Source organism: Protopterus annectens, chromosome 10.part0 (assembly GCF_019279795.1).
Source record: "Protopterus annectens isolate FY-2018-M chromosome 10.part0, PAN1.0, whole genome shotgun sequence".
Lineage (NCBI taxonomy): Eukaryota > Metazoa > Chordata > Ceratodontiformes > Protopteridae > Protopterus > Protopterus annectens.
In genome coordinates, this window is record NC_056744.1 from 126,153,953 (window position 1) to 126,171,698 (window position 17,746).

Here is a 17,746-nt window from a genome sequence, read left to right on the forward strand (position 1 = left end):
CAAAGGAAGCACCCAGATCTGTTCAGAACTGGTGGTTAATGACACCATATACACAAATGATGTAGGTATAGCCAACCTACTGGCTGACAGATTCAGCAAAAACTTCATCCCTCTGTCCCTCCCATCAGTAAATCAGGACATCCCCAGTATCTGCCCCCTCCCCTTATCTCTAGGGAACATGTCATCACTGCCCTCTCAAAGGCAAAAGTACACCCACCATGGGACCCGGTAACATCCCAGGCTATGCTCATCCGACATGAGCTCAGGCATGAACTTGCAGCATCATTAGGCACCCTATTCAACCAAAGTCTGAATGTACTTGCTTTGTCCCAGCCATGTGGAGGACCGCCACTGTCATCCCTTTACACAAAGGTGGAGCATCCACTGATATGGGAAATTATAGACCTATCAGCTTAACTAGCCTGATCTGCAAGGCCATGGAATGGATTGTCATGGACCTCATTAACAGGGACGTTGGCAACCTCAAACACTTGACCTCACACAGTGTGGCTTTGTGAAAGGGAGGTCATGTTTGTTAAATCTGGTCGACTTCTTTGAGAAAGTCACCAAAGCCATGGACAAGGGGAAGACTATGCACACTGCCTACCTTGACATGGCCAAAGACTTTGACACTATTCCCCACTCAGGCATAATAGATAAACTCTCTCAACTAGGCATCAGTCCATATGTTAACCAGATGAGTAGCAAACTGGCTCACTGACAGAACCCACCTAATTAAAATGGGGGAAGCCACCTCAAGCAGTAGATCCATAACGAGTGGCATACCCCAGGAATTGGTCTTGGGGCCTATGTTATTTGGGATTTACTTCTCTGAAGTGCAGGCCAAAACCAATGGGCTATGGCTGACCAGGTTTGCAGATGACTGCAAGTTGGGAGTGGTAATCGGTTCCCAAGTGATGTGGACGGCCTTCAAGAGGGTCTCACCCAAACAAATGATTGGTGGCAGAAACATGGCCTCAAGCTGAATGCCAAAAAATGCATCATCATCCCCTTTGGGGAGAGTGACATCCCCACATATCACATTAATAACTACATTCTAAGCATGCAGTCAGTCATGAGGGATTTGGACACCCGGGTTGATAGTAACCTGACTTTTAAGGGTATCTCATCCAGGGACATGGAGGTCATAACATCCCTGTATTCTTCCTTTACAAGGCCAATTATTGAGTACAACGCCCCCTTCCGCATGTACCTCGCAAAGCACATGCAGCAGCTGACGAGACCACAGAGGTTCCACTCCAGGAGAATCCAGGGCCTCAAACATCTACCTACACAGATAAGCTAAAAGCCCTGTCCCTCTACTCAGTTTCATACAGACTCTTCAGAGCTGACGTCTGTCTGGCATACAGAGCAATCTCAGACCTCGCCTTGATACGACTGCAGCATATCCGCAAGTAAAGCTCCACTCAAGTAACCCACACGCGTGACCTCAGCCTGATCTGTGACATCAGTTGGGCTTGCTGGTGGGACAGATTTGTGTCCCCATAGACTTCCTCTCCACATCAAGCAGAGTACCTCATTATCCCTTTTTAAGCACACCCCGGATAACTGGATGGGAAACAGAGAATACACCCCTAGGATTCCATCTGTGTCCCTGCTGGACAAGGGCTTTGGGTGCTGACTTGTCTAAATATGGGCTGAACTCTTGGCTAGGCTTGCAAGGGCCTCAGGGCCAATAGCCTAGTAACTTCAGCAAATAAAAATATATATATATATACCAAGGACCACACACGGCTAAATAAAAGCAGTTTTAATAAAAGGTAAGTGCTTACCTTTTTATTAAAACTGCTTTTATTTAGCCATGTGTGGTACTTGGTATATTTGTTTATCTTGCTGTTGCTCAATTTTGCTTTTTATACTGGACCTTTACTGCTTGTGAGATCACCATTTGCTTTTTTTGAGCCTAGTAACTTTCTGTGATCTGTTACCCCAAATAAATATTTAAAAAGTTACTAAGTGTATTTTAATTTATTCTTAAAGCAACTGAGCAGTCTAACAGGTCACTTATTCAACCCTGCTTTTGTAGCAATGCAATGCACTGTATTATTATTGAGTGCTACTGTGTAACTTCTCATTGGTCTTGCTTTTAATTTGTTCTTTTTCTTCCATTATTTTGAGTTACGTTTTCTCCATTTCTTACCAGCTGTATTTCATATAATACCCACCCAAAATGTGAGTTATACTTTTCAGTTCTCCCTTTTATTCAGAAGGGCAACTATATTTTCCAATAGTTTCAGTCAGTTCTTGCTTTCTGTTAGACATTTTATTCATGGCACACATCAAATTTGGGTTTATGCTTAGTTCTCCCACTGAATCAGTAAAATTATTTAATCACTCATTTTTATCTAATTATCCCTTAATTGCTAGTTAGATTGTTCCAATCCAGACTCTAAGTTAATTCCTGTGATTCCTTCTGCCAATCCAACATTTTTATCTGGAAGAATAGAAGCGATTTAACTGACACATTCCAATCCCGATCACTAACCAGACCTTTCTTGCTTACAGAAGGTTGATCAGAACTGTTTCCTTTTGCTGACTTATTATTATTACATACATTTCTGTGTTTCCTCCAGAGCTTGCTAAGCCTCCAAAATAGTTATGGCTCCAGATGGAAAAAATTCTAAAGGTTTAATTCTAACAGTTTGAATCTCAACCCTGCTTCTCCAGAATCTTTTATTACAATGTAATGTATTTGCTTATTTTTTGCATGGTACAATTAGTGTAGTCATTTTGTACAGTTTCCTTGAATTCCCATATTTTCAGAAGTGTTCCCCCTCAAAACTTTAGAAATAGTTTGCAGCTTTACCAATATAGGTCTTGGTTGCTTCCAAGTAGCCAAACTGGTAACACAAACATGATGTGTCCTCTCCATCTGGAACTCCTGCTGAGGAATGCCAGTCCAATTCTTCCCCTCTGTTTTTACAGTTGTAGTAAATCTCAAATCTTCTTTTCTTAGCCAGTCTTCCAACCTTCAGACTTAGATTTGTCACATCATTAGACTGCCTAGTTAATTATTCAGTTACATCCAATATTTTATTCTTTGAATTAATATATACCTCATGTGTTCCACTTATTTTAAACATATCACCATGCATTTGCTATGCTCTTGTTAAGGTATAAAAAGCCATTTGTAGTGCAGCAGCTGTAATCTGGACTGCTTCCTGCTGTTCTGACAGTTTTTTTCAAAGCAACTTGTTACTTCCCATTCTGATCTAAGCACTTAATTTTCCTCCTTGTAGACATTCAGACTTTGTATTTTTTTTTCACCAGAACTAATTATTTTCTAAAGCAACAGCAGTTCCTTTTTTTTGATAGTTATCAGCTCTTTGCTGGGAGAGAGATTTTCAGTGCATTGTTTAGACAACTTCCAGAGAGGAAATCCCAGCCTTATTAATGTTTTAGGTATCTGGGATTAGCTTCCATTTATGTATTCTTTGATTGTGTGCGTGATTCTCATGGTAAAGCATCAAACTGTTCTGTGCACACTCCAGCTTTGGGTATCATTCCTTCAGATTCCCCTTTATTTTGACAGTACGGGACTTGCCCCAAGATCTTTTTTCCCATTATCATGGATTAAGATGATCTTGTTTCAGTCAACAGAATTGAATAGTATACTGCTTGGCTGAGTATGATATTCATTTGAGTGTATTCCTTTCTCTCCATTATTTCATCTTTCAGTCTGAACTTTTACTAAAGATCATCTTCGCGTTTTGCATTTCAAGGAGGGCTGTAATTTCTTTAAGCCCTTTCCCATTTTGCTGTACTTCGGGTGGATGACTTTGCTTAAGTTTATGTGAATGCCCTTTGCATGTATTTCTAGATGTCCTTCCATAATCATTGTTGCAGTATTCCTTAGTATAGGGATATCATGCCAAGGATAGCCATATATCCGGCCAGTATACCAAAGCATGGGTCCTTCCACAGGTGACATGCAAATGGAAAACCTTCAGAACTTCTTTGCCACCAGTAAGAAGGCAGCATTTCGTATTTAATCTGAGAGTCTTTTGTCTTGTACAGTTCACCGAGCCTTGGGAAGATAAGTGCCTCATTTGGGGCTCTTCTCTTTTCTTTTCGTTTATTTCATTGTAGCTACATGTCCTCTATAAAGAGGAAATGTGAACGTAGGAGGCAGATGTCTTCATAAGGATCAACACGATAAGTGCTTTTTGTTTAGGTGCAGAGCATGATGATAAACATTGTTCTGTTTGACATGCCTTCATTTTTAAGACCCTGTACAGCTGTCTTTCCTCTATTTCACACTACCTGGAAAAAAATCATTGTCTTAAACACCTTGCTCAAGGAACCATGGCATCAGAATAGTCTCACACTGACATCCAGCTGACTTTGAAAAAGAAGTTGAAACGAAAAACTGAGATTTCTTATGTCCAGCCTTTGCTGGATGTCTCTGTTGTGTCTGACAAAGCGACAACAGATCATCTGTTTCAGCTGCTTGCCCCTCCTGTCGTGACCCCGTCGGAAGCTGATACGAGACATGCAACTCTCACTTCCTCTGAGGCTGCGCCAATGTTTGTTGTGGGTAAGAAGGAGAAACTGCAGCTGGTAATTTTGAAAGGGTCTAGGAGGATTTTACAAATCTTAGTGAAAGAAGACTTCCCATGTTCTCTAATAGAAGTATGCCAGGATTCAGAACCTCTTAGGTTTGTCAAGGCAGACATCCCTGTTGAAATCAAAAACAAGTCATGTTGTTCATATTGCTAAGGACCCCCAAAAAGCTTGGCAAGATATTACCCAAGGTCGTCTTAAAGCCCTTGTGGCTTTGAAACTTTCTCAGGGAGTGTCTGTCCCTTTACCTGTAAGGATTCCTTCCGCTTCTACTCCTTCAAAGAAGACTAAGGAAGAGTACTTACCATAAAAAAAAAAAAATAATTAGATTCGGGGGAGGAGACTTTAACTTATTCTTCCCAGATTCATTCACCTCTTGCTTTGGGTTCTGATGAGGAAGACACTCTTTCCCATAATTCCCCAGTTGAACTTTTCATTTGGGGTTACTATTCTTAAAATAATGCATTTTAAGTGGGAAAGCTCTCGTATCTGAGGTTAAAAATGATATGATCTCCTCCAGATAGTTCCCCTAGACCTTCTGCAGTGCCTCCTGTTCATGAGGCAGTGTTAGACACCTTCATATCTGTTTTTCAAGCTCCTGAGTCTCAGCCTCCTGCTCCTAAAAAGCCAGACAACTTTCTTTTGGTTCCTTCTTTTCTGAAAGAACTCAGCAAGAGAGTTTCTAAGAGCACTGGGTTTCATGGCACCCACTATCCATACAGTTCCCTTTACGAGATTCCATATGAGGAAGTGCTAGTGGAATCTGAAGACAGTTCAGCTTCAGCATTGTTATCCCTGGGGTGCCATATTTCTCTCTTGCCTAGCATAAGGAAGGATTTTCTTTGGTGGAGCAACCAGATATCTCTAAATACAGTTCTTCCCTTTCTGGTATCTCCCCACACTCAGGAGCTGTTTACAGATTTTTCAGACCTACTGGGGGGGTGGGGGGTTCTAACAGCATCAGGGTCTCATGGAGTCTGGTGTCGTCAAGAGTTGAAAGCAGACCAATGTCAAGGAAATGAAACTTTGATCCTGGCTCTTCAGGCCATATATTTCCTCTGGTCTCCAGGTCCACTCATGGTCTTTACTGACAACACCAGTGTCATATAGTACATAAACAAGGGGGGACAGAGTCTTACCGCTTTTGCAGACTAGGCTAATAGCTTGGGACATTGTCATGCACCATCAGTTGATTTTTCAGGAAGTCTGTATTCTCTGATGAACTAATGTAGTAGCAGACAATATAAGCAGATCCTCATGAGTGGATGTGACATAGAGAGGTTTTCCTGGACATTGTCTATTGGTGGGGTACTTCTGAGGTGGATTTATTTGCCACCCCTCAAAGCAGACAACTCCACAATTTCTGTTCCAGGCTGCCAAGTCATCTGGCTTGAAAACTGGATACAATATCTTGCTGTTGAAGAGGGATGTTCCTGTATGCATTTCCCCCTCTTTCTTGGTTGCTAAAGGTCCTACACAAGATCATGTTGAACAGGCCCAAAATATTGTTGGGGACTTCCTTTTGACCCAGACAGTATTGGTTTCCCCTTTTCCACATGACCAGGGGCAGTCATCACAAGTTACCCCACAGGATGATTTTACTCACACAGAGCAAGGAGAGACTAATTCACCTTCATCTTCTCACCCTACATTTAACACTCTGAGTGATAGGGTTTAATGCCTTTTTAGGCACCATTTTTCTGATGTGCTTTGATTTTTGAAAGAGGCAGGAAAACCCACTACTGAAAAAATCATGTTTGAGTGGAAAGATTTTCTTCATGGTGTCACAGCAATGAACAGGACTCTCTCTTGGTGGGTATTCCTACTGTTCTTTTCTTATTTGTGAGTAACTCAATTATGGCCTGGCCTGCTCTTATGTTAAAGCTCATTTGTCAGTAATCTTTGCCCGTCTGCCTCTAGATTCATCACTTACATCTAGATTTGAGATCAAGTAGCTTCTAAAAGTCATCCTTAATGTTAGGCCTCCAAGATAACCCATTCCTGCTCCTTGCGACCTGATCTCTGTTCTTCAAAAGTTAACTACTCCACCTTTTGAACCAGTAGCTGCATTCATTTTGAAATTGTGTACCTGGAAGTCTGTTTAGTTGGTGGGCTTAATTTCACCAGAAGAATATCTGAACTATGGCCATTCCTCCTTTTCTAGTTTTCCAAAGAGATAGGGTGTCTCTTACAACCAATCCTACATTTATGCGTACAGTTGTCAGGAATATGTGTTTGAATCAAAATATCTGTCTTTCCTCCTCTTTTCGTTCTTTGCAAGATGGAGTATTCTTCATTCTTTGGATTTGCACAGACAGCTCAGATACTACCTGTGTAAGACTAAAGATGTTAGAAAACCTGAGCAACTATTTTTCTTTTCAGGACAAAAAGTTGGGTTTGACAGTCTCCAAGCAAGCAATTTATTTTTGTTACTCTTTTCTTGGAAAGCAGCTTCCTACTTCTGTTCAAGCTCATTCTACTAGGGCACCTCTTCTGAAGCATTTTTTAAGGGTATCAGTGCTAAATCCATTCTGGAAGCTGCTACTTGATCTTCTGTGCATACTTTTATGTCGCACTACAAGTTGGATGTGTTTTTAAGGGCTAGAGCAGGTTTTGTTAGGTCCACTCTCCATGTTTTTTGAGGATTCCTCTATTCTTTCTTCCTCCTCCCATGCTTTACAGTAGCTTTAGTACTGTCCCTTTAGTAAGAAATATTGCAGCAGTGGTTAAGGAAGGACATAATGCAGTCATGTAAGAACTTACCATAACAGTAGATGTCCCACTTATCACTGTTGCGGTATACCATTCCTCCCTCCTTCCCCCATTGGGTTTTCTCTTTTTTCCAAGGGACTTCTTTTCTTTTGCTTTTTATGAATGTACATGTACAATGATGTTCTTCATGTTTCACTGTTGCAGTCATTACATTTGGGTAATCCTGCTGGCAGGTTGCCCTCAGCCGGCCTGAACTCCAAAGTCTTGGGTCCTGCGTCTGCCGCTTTCGCCCCTTCTCTGACGTCAGGTCGTCAGGGGTATAAAAGAAGCAGCTGACGCCATTTCCTTCAGTCTTTCTTGCCGCGCGGTGCCCGAAGCAGAAGCAGTTCACAAGTGCCGGTCAGCCAACTCCTGAGATTTTCGTGTTTGAGTTTCAGATCCGAAGGCTTCAATAAAGCTAAGTACCCCGATGAGGAAACTTTTTTCTTGCTCCAGACCGATGTCAGAAAAAGTTAATTGTATTTCTTGTGGAAAGCAAATACCTCATAAGGAATTTCATTCTTACTGTATTCCTTGCCTAGGCCTTGATCACAACGTTACTGGTTGTCGGTTTTGTGCTAGATTTAACCAACTTACTATTAAGCGTCTGTATGATTTTGCTTTAAACTTTTTTGGACACCGGTTATCCTGAAATGTCATCAGATAGCCATCCCGACTACCGGAGTTTATAAAAAACACAAAGAAAAGGATAAAGAAAGACAACCGAGGCCCAAAACCGACGAAGCTTCTCCTAAGTCAGTCGCCGGTTCTCAGTGAGGCAGTTTCGCAGCCCCTGACACCCGCTACTTTAGAGTCGCAGGCCGCTACCAACTCCCATGTGGAGTCGGCCATGCCGCTGGATACTCAAGGTATTGGAGCCTCGGACGCTAATCCCTCAGATGGGTCTGGAGCCGCTAAGCAGGTACCGGCTTCTGAGGGTGTATTCAGACCTAAACATCTTTACATTAAAACAACTTCAGCTTCAAAGGCAAAGACTAAAGCACCTTCTAAAGCAAGGAAACAAACTCAAGAGCCACATGGACAGGCCTCTATGCCCAAAAAACAGATGCTCAAAATGGCCGAAGACTTGATTACTTTGATCAGGGGTTCCCATCCCCCTCCTGATAAGAGGCCTAGGCAAGACACTGACTATGAATCTTCAGATCAGGTTTCTATTTCTTCTGATTCCTCTTCTGATCGGGAATATTCTCTTCCCCCCTATGAGGATTCTGATGCTGAAGAATCTACCTTCAGCATCTCCTCCTGAGGACTATTCCTTTGGGGAAACCTTGCATACCATGAGGGAGCATTTCCGCTGGGAGAGCCAAGATTTTTCAGAATCTAAAAAGAGGCTCAGGGATTTTCTTTTACTACCTCAGCACAGGCCTCTAGCCATTCCACCTGTTAGACATTGTAGATGTATTTTCGGAGTCTAGTCTGGCCCCTGACTCCTTACCCCCAGCTCCTGTTAAGCCTGACAGATGTTACAGGGTTCCTGACTCTCACAAATTTCTTTTTAGAAACCCTGCTGCTGACCCAGAAACTATTTCACAGGGTCCAAAGGGAGTTAAGGCTTCCACTGCAAAAAACCCAACCCTCTCTGACAGAGATTCAAGGGCACTTGATAGATGGGGTAAAAATTTTTACACGTCTGCCACTTTGGCTATAAGGGCCTTAAACTGTCAGTTTCATATGCTTAAGTATCAGCAACATGTCATGGGATTGCTTAAACAGAAAATGTTAAATTCTGAATGTGCATAAAACAACGAAATGCAGGATTTATTGTATGCAGCAGAACAAGTTGGAAAACATACTTTGCAATGTGGTTTTGATTCTTTGGAGACCTCCTGCAGGGCTGCAGTTATGGGTTCTGTAATTAGGAGGCATGCTTGGTTAAAGGAACAAAATCTGCCTGATTATGTTAAAGTAAAATTACTAGATGCACCTTTGCAGCATGATACTTTGTTTGGTGTTAAGGCAGAAGTCTAATATTCCTGGGTGCAAGCTTGAATACAACTGCCCAGATGGCTTATCTCTTAAAGAAAAAGGGAGGACAAAGCTTAATCTATGCAAACTGTCAAAGATCTTTTTACAAGTACAGCCACCAAGGTTTAGTAGACACTGGCCTACAAAGAATTAGTCCTTTCCTGTGTCAGACAGACCTCAAAGGGGCAGATCCATACGCCCTAGGGGCAGATCCCAGGCGCAAGGTTTTTATAGGCCCAAGCAATGGGGGGGCTTCTACCCCCAAAGCTGGAGAAGATAGATAACAAGCATACAGAAAACAGTCCCAATGACTTCCCCCTGCCTGCACCAAGCACTTACCTTCTGGCAGCACCCTTAGGGGGAAAATTAGCACTTTTTGCTCAAAATTGGCACATCATAACCCAGGACAAGTGGGTTCTAGATATAGTGTCACAAGGCTACAAGTTCCATTTCCATACTCTGCCAAAGGCAAACGGCTGGCCAGATCTGCCAAAAAATCAATGGTCAGAGGCACAAAAACAAGTCTTATCCCTCATGGACATGGGGGCCATTCTACAAGTACCAGAGCAAGAGCAGGGCAAGGATTTTACTCGACTGTTCTTGGTACCCAGAAAGGACAAGGCCTGGAGGCCGATACTGGACCTGTCTATTCTGAGCACTTTCCTGGATATTCCGAAATTCAAAATGTTGACTTTGCAGCAGCTTCTGCCCATACTGGGCAAGAATGCTTGGCTTGTGACTTTAGACCTAAAAGAGGCATACCTGCATGTTCCAATCAGACAATCATGCAGAAGATACCTAAGATTCAAGGCTGGTTCAATTCATTACCAATTCTCTGCACTGCCCTTTGGCTTATCTACTGCTCCCAGAGTCTTTATAAAGTGCCTGGCACCAGTAATTGCATTCTGCAGACAAAGAGGAATACAAATATATCCTTACTTGGACGACTGTCTCATTCAAGCAGAGAACAAGGACATTCTTCTTCAACATCTGGCGTTTGTGAAAAGACTTCTAACAGGCCTAGGGTACGCAGTCAACAAAAAGAAATCAAAACTAGTACCCTCACAAGAGATAATATTCCTGGGTGCAAGCTTGAATACAACTGCCCAGATGGCTTATCTCATGCCAGACAAACAAAGGCAACTGACTACCTATTTCTAAATGTTGGCAACAAAGGCCCAGTTATCTGCAAGAAAAATTCTGCAGGCTTTGGGCTTCATGGTCTCCTGCATCCTACTAATTCCATATGCAAGACTGCATATGAGGAAACTTCAATGGTACCTAAAAAGTGTTTGGACTCAACATTGCCACAGCCTGGAAACAGTCATTACTCTCATTTCCTGCCTGCAACAGGAGTTTCGATGGTGGACAAAGGCTTGTCACCAGAACAAGGGACAGCCATTCACATTACCTCCAGCCAGGCAGACACTAACAACAGATGCATCAGACTATGCCTGTGGAGCCCACATGGCAGGAAGATGCATTCAGGGCACATGGTCCTCAAACCAAATGCATCTACATATCAATCAAAAAGAGATGGTAGCTGTTCAAAATGCACTGACAGCCTTCAAGGACCTACTTCAACCGGAACTGCTACTGATAAAGACAGACAACACCATGGTCATGTGGTATATAAACAAGCGGGGGGGGCACACATTCTTACCCCCTTTCCAGACTATCCATGACCTTGTGGGACACAGCTTTGACTTACCAAGTACATCTGCAGGCACAATTCCTGCCAGGAAAGGAAAATACTCTGGCAGATGAACTAAGCAGAAACCTCATGAATCCCCATGAGTGGAAGCTGGATCCACAAGTCTTCAGCATGATAACAAGGAAATGGGGATGCCCGGACATAGATCTATTTGCCTCCTCTCTCAATCACCAACTAAAAAGATTCTGCACAAGGACTTATCACAGACAAGCATGGAAAGTGGATGCTCTATCTTTCAGCTGGAAAAACCTATCAGTATATGCCTTTCCTCCACTGCCTCTCCTCCCCAAGGTGCTCCTAAAGGTCAGACAGGAGAAGCCAAAGATGATACTGATTGCCCCAGACTGGCCACACCAGTACTGGTATCCAATACTAAGGCACTTATCTCTATACCCAGCTTGGACCTTACCTCAAATTCCTCGACTACTGTCCCAGCAAAACAATCCGATCATGCACAGCCAACTCAGGACATTAAACTTGGCAGCATGGTGGATAATGTAGTCATACAAAAACACCACTCCGTAAAGCTGTGATGAATGTCATTCTGGAAGCCAGAAGGCCTAGTACTAGAAAGTCTTATGCTGGAAAATGGAAGAGATTATGTGCCTGGAACCAGGCACAAGGAACTGATACAGCGGTACCAAATATTCCTCAGATTTTGCAATACTTAACTGAGATGCTGGACAAAGGCCTATTTTTTTCATCAATTAAAATTCGTGCCTCTGCCATTTCGGCTCATTACAATACAGAGCCACCACTTTTTTCTCACCCTTTATTAAGGCAGTACCTCAGAGGAGCCAGAAATGTAAGGCCACCAAGGAGACTACCAGTACCTGCATGGGACCTCAATTATGTCTTGGAAAAGCTCACACTGCCTCCTTTTGAGCCAGCTGCTACAGCTGATATGAAGTTTTTATCTTGGAAAACAGCTCTGCTCTTAGCCATTACTTCTGCAAGATGAGTTTCAGTTCTACAGGTGCTCATGGCTCTGGAACATTTCATCATTTTTCATCCAGACAGGGTCTTCCTGAGGACAAACCCAACATTTATGCCTAAAGTAGTTTCCAGTGTGGCTGTTAACCAAGCTATCCATCTGCCAAACTTTTACCCAAATCCACAGAACAAGGGGGAGAGAATTCTGCATTCTTTGGACGTACACGGACAGCTTATATTCTTCTTGGACAGAACCAAAGCTTTCAGGAAAACAGAGCAATTACTAGTGGCATATGCTGCAGGATCACAAGGGAAGCCTATCTCAAAGCAGACTATTGCTAAGTGGTTAGGCCACTGCATTCGTTTCTGCTACTTACACCATGGCAAGCCAGTGCCTAAGGGCATTAGGCCTCATTCCACCAGAGCTGCAGCCACCTCAGCAGCCTTTCTCAGAGGAATACAACCAGAGACATTTTAGAGGCGGCTACTTGGAGTTCAGTGCACACCTTCACAAAGCATTATCACATGCCACTCTACTCTAAATCCAGGGCAGGCTTTGCCACTGCAGTCCTGCAGGGCCTCATAGCCGCTCCTACTGCTGTCTAGTTCCAGCCTCCCAACCATAGCTTTGGGGTTCCAAATGTAATGACTGCAACAGTGAAACATGAAGAACATATTACAGTTGTGTACACTTACCATAAATGTAGATGTTCGAGTGTATTCACTGTTGCAATCCAGGTTACCCACCCGCCTTCCCCCTTTTTTCTTTTGAATCTTATCTTTCCTTCTCTGATTTATACTACCTATGTGGTGTATTTGCTTATAGATGAAGGCAAAATTTTATATTGGTGTATTTATATATATATATATATATATATATATATATATATATATATATATATATATGTGTGTGTGTGTGTGTGTATATAAAGTTTGGCTACCCTTTTTTGGGGGCACCTGACATCTGGGGCAAGAAAAACTGAAGAAAATGGCATCGGCTGCTTCTTTTATACCCCTGACGACCTGATGTCAGGGAAGGGGCGACAGCGGCCGACGCAGGACCCAAGACTTTCGAGTTCAGGCCGGCTGAGGGCAACCTGCCAGCAGGATTACCCAAATGTAATGACTGCAACAGTGAATACACTCGAACATCTACATTTATGGTAAGTGTACACAACTGTAATTTTCTTTTATTGCTTGTTTGCTGCTCCTGTTTGTTCTTCTGGGGTAGTTCATTTCTGAGGGTTTTGAGCTTGTATGGTTACATATATGCTTTACACCTCAAATGCAGGAAGTACATCTGACTTGTGGTGCATGGATGTGCTCAGGCATAAGGTTACCTTCAGCAGGATATCCCTGTAGTAAGGAATGCTGCAACATTGATTAGTAGAACATCTACTGTTTTAAATTAAGTTCTAACACAACTGCAGTCTCTCTCTTCCTCCCATCTATACTAACTGAAGTTGGAATCTATCCTGGTTTGATTTTGCTGCTCTGGAGCTGTATTTGCCTTTTATGTGGTTTATCCAGGGTTTCTTGTTCCCTTTTTTCCTTAAATCGGGGAGGATCCATCCGTGATCTCCATATTGGTATGTGGGAAAATGTTTGTGTATGTACTTGTATCCGAGTTTACTGATTGTCCAGGCTTAAGCTTCCTTCCCTAGCCAGTCTCTTGAGTATTTTCCCATGTTCACAGGGTATCTTCCACCATTGTTGCCAGCTCTTCTAAATGGTGAGGAACCCTCTGCTTATTTACTGTTAGGCGATTTTCCTGGTATCCTCCATGGCTGACCTCTCATTATGCCAGACCCTAGAGCATTTCTTGGGATTCTTCAGGACAGCTGGCACCTTTCTTATTTCAGTTTTGGTGGTGGGTGGTCCCCTTTGCTGGTCATTCTTTGCCTGACATGTGACACCTGATATCAACAGAATATATTTGATAGTGGGAAACGGCCTTTTTTTTAGGCGTAGCAATCATCTGGTTATTTAATCCAGCTAACACTGGCATTTCTACTGTCTGGCTTCTGCTTCACTCCTTCTGGGTCAGGGATACTTTTATGGTTTCCATATTCCCCGGATCTGGTCATTGTATCCAAGTGAACTACTTGTCAGTCTGAGTTTCCACCTTTAGTTACCCCTTAGTCATTCCAACTTCTAAGGACTATAAATTTCTTCATATTACTGCCTTAAACCTTTCATGGATAGGCTTTAGGGCCTAGCTCATATTTCAGCACCTGTCCTTTCCCTTAGAATCAGTTAACTTTCACTTTCTAAGGAACATAGTCATATTGCTTTAAGTAATAGCTTACCTTTTTTGTGATTGATTATACTTTTTGTTGCTGGAGGTTTGGAAGGGAGAGCATATAGCTTGTCCTCTTATGGTCTTGTTACCTGTCTATGGGCAGGTGCCTACTGATCTCCTGTAGTGCAAGCTGCTGGTGGTGCTCTTTCCTTCCTTCTCCCTTTGCAAAATTGGGTCACAAATTATCTCAAAATTATGGGTTCTGGCATGTTGTTCGCAAGACATTTCCCTGCGAGCTACATCACCGAAACCAATTGGCTGCAGCAGCAATTTGCCGTAGAGCAATACAGCTGAAAAGCATAGCTGCTGCAGCTGTACACTATGCAAAGTAATTTTACAACTGGTGGCGATCCTTACAGACAGCTGCCTGGCCGTATTCTAGCAGGGACGGCCGTACTAGATGTGTACCACGTTCTGTATTTTCATGTAAGGAATGCATTTATTGTATTATTTATTTTATTGTCAGAATTCTGAACTATGATGCAGATTATAAAGCTAAGTCTATGTTTAAAGAAATATAACTTGTGCTTTGTAAATGGAGTGTGTATTTCATGACTTGAATTGTCTTCAGACTTAGTTTATGGTGCAATCCTTGTATGCGTGAAAGTTGTTTATTTGTCACTAAGTCACTGAACTTTCAGGTAACATAATTAACATATAGATTTGTTTTTTTTAGAAATGTTGATGTGCTTTGTCGGCATGCCTGACTTGATACTGTTAGATGCCAGTGGCATAATGGGAGAATGCATACCAACAGATTACTGATCAGCTTGAGTACATTCTGTGTTATAAGGCCTTTGCCATACATGTGTTTATTTTGAAATCTGTCTTGCTGTTCGTTTGAGTCCTTTAAGTATTACAAAAACCCTTAGTAAAATATTCACTTTTTTAATATATTTTACCTATTTTCTTTTACTTTGTAGGTTGATCCTGATAGCAGTCAAAGTAGAAGTCCAGAATTACGATCAAATGTAGGTTTTCCTAATATGAAATTCCATCGTAAAGACAATCTCAGCCAGAGACAAATCAGTTTTCCTCTCACCCCTCCTCTTACTCAGTACCCAGTTCTTCAGCGACCATACCAACAACATCAGCCACACATACCTCGCCAGTTGTACCCCATACAGCAGCAGCAAGAGGGCAGTTTTGCCCAGCAGAACAGTTTACCCCAAGCACTTAACCAGATTCCCCAACCAATGCATTTACCCCGTCATCATGCTCATTTGGATTCAGTGACTCAGCAGCCATCTTCACAGCTCTCTCCATCCTGTCAGCAAGACCTCATTCGCTCCTTGAACAGTTCTCTTACTCCTCGAACGCCACCTTCTCCTGTGACAGATGCAGGAGTCACAGAACACTTGCCACCACCTTGTATGCCACAAGACGGAAACACACTTAGATCTGTTACACAACTTAATCCTCTCTTGGCTTCCCATATTAATACTTTTGTTGACACCACTGCAGGACCTTGTTTAAATGAGGGCATAGGTGAGTATTGACCTTTTTTGATTTTGTAAGTATTTATTTTATATAAAAGTAAATAATGAAATGAGTATAGGTTTTGTACTTTGTCATTTTAAAAGTATGTTTAGTGTAGTACTTGCATAGCAACGTGACTGTATTCATTCAGAACTGTTAGGTGACTATTGTAGCAACAATGGAAAGGAGCATTATCGAAATTGTTAAACATGTATCACATTAGTTGAATTTGTTTATAATTACGAAGGAGTATTTTTTTAATTGCAGCAGTTTTGTGTGTGCTGAAGAGTAAAATGTTTGTTGTAAAGATCACTGCTGCAGTATGATTCATCACATGTAGACTTGCATCTCATGTGGAGATCAGACCAATCACTGAACTCAGAAGACTTTATTTTATTTTAAAAAACTTTGAGAAATGTTGAATTTTTTTTATTGAATGAGGTTACTCCAAGTTGGAAGAAAAAAAATTATGATTGCTCCAGTTATTAAAAACGAAAAAAAAAAGTGAAAAATGAACAAGCAAGAGAGTGCCATTTTATTATGTATACAACCGGTATTAGAGCACCCAATCAAGTTATTTTCAGCAATTTGAATACTTTGGCAGTGAATCAAACTATTACCAAAATGTTTCTTTACTTGTACTAGCCCCAATTTTAACTTTTCACTATTAACAAATGATTCCATTTCTTATAACTAACAGAAGTGCTAATATGGAATAATTTAATAGTGAAAAGTTAAAATTGGGGATAGTACAAGTAAAGAAAAATATACATTTCCCATGTATGTTTGTGGCTTTTCAGCCTATAGGTAGTAAATTTAAGTAGTGCAGAGGTTAGCGTTGTAACCTCACAGCAAGAAGTTCTCTGGTTCGATTCTCGGCTGGAGCGCCTTCTGTGTGGAGTCTGCATGTCCTCACCGCGGTTGAGTGACGTTTAAAGACATGCAGGTAGGTGCATGCATGAATGGATGTGCCTTCTTTGTAGGTTGGGCATCGGGCTGGCACCTCGGCACTGTAAAAATCCACTGTCAATTATTAGTGGACCGGAGTTCCGCTGTGGTGACTCATAACCAGGAAAAGCAGAAAGACATTAGTTTAGTAGAAATTAGGGATAGGTTCACCTGTGAATTTGAGCAGATGATTTATTTTGCACTGCGTCTCCTGTGATGGATTTTATATAGCCAAAACTGCTTGTGTGTTAAGAAGTACAGTAGCTGAATGCATGAGAGAAATAAAGAACCAGGAGGAAAGCAGTGCACTGTATAAATATTTTGAGTATGTGAATTTCAAGAGATTTGTATCTTCAGTGATAAGAAAAGGTTTACTGTGATTTTAGAGGTGGGGTTGCGAATTTTGTTTTACAAAAAGGGATTTTTGACTATTTATGATAGATGCTTTAAATAAACAGGATTGAAAAATTTCTGTAATATTGTTTGGGTGCAATAGGGCAAGGTTTTAAAGTATTCTTAAATAGAGTGATTCATTGAAGTTTGTGCCCAATGAGATTTTAGTTTGTTTGATGTCACAATATTTTTTGTATTTAATCGAGTGTTGAATGTAGTTTCTTTGTCTGATGAAGTTCTTAAATGGAAGAATATGACTTGTGTGTTCTCCCTCAAGAGTTCTGTTTTTTTAGATTATTTGTTGATTGTGAGCACAGGCATGCTTTTTGGTTAAGTTACTAGGAGACTTGCCTAGTTAAGAATCCAGTGGCCTCTGAAAGATGTTACAGTGCAGTTACTCAATGTACCCTTTGAGATGGATTTCCTTTTTAGATATCTGTCCAAGGAAATAAAAAAAAAAGATATTTAAACAGCTCTTTCATTCCTCCATTGCCATAGACAGTACAAATCAGCCTTTCAAGCACTGGCCTTTTTGCTGCTACTTTACCAGTAGTCAGCATGCCAAGTTAAAAAAAAAAAAAAAAAAAAAAAACTTTTGAGTAAAACAAACAGCAAAGAAAGGAAAAAGTGTAAGGCAGGAGGATTGCTTTTAATGG

General features: G+C 41.6%; 1 protein-coding gene across 1 annotated transcript in view; it reads left to right on the plus strand.

Annotated features, from left to right (window-relative positions):
• Positions 1–17,746, plus strand: part of HELZ (helicase with zinc finger) — a 3,197,037-nt gene that overhangs the window by 2,771,474 nt on the left and 407,817 nt on the right. Inside the window, exon 27 of the mRNA XM_044085095.1 lies at positions 15,194–15,758. Coding sequence (XP_043941030.1) covers positions 15,194–15,758 — 565 coding nt within the window. The remainder of the gene's footprint in view (positions 1–15,193; positions 15,759–17,746) is intronic.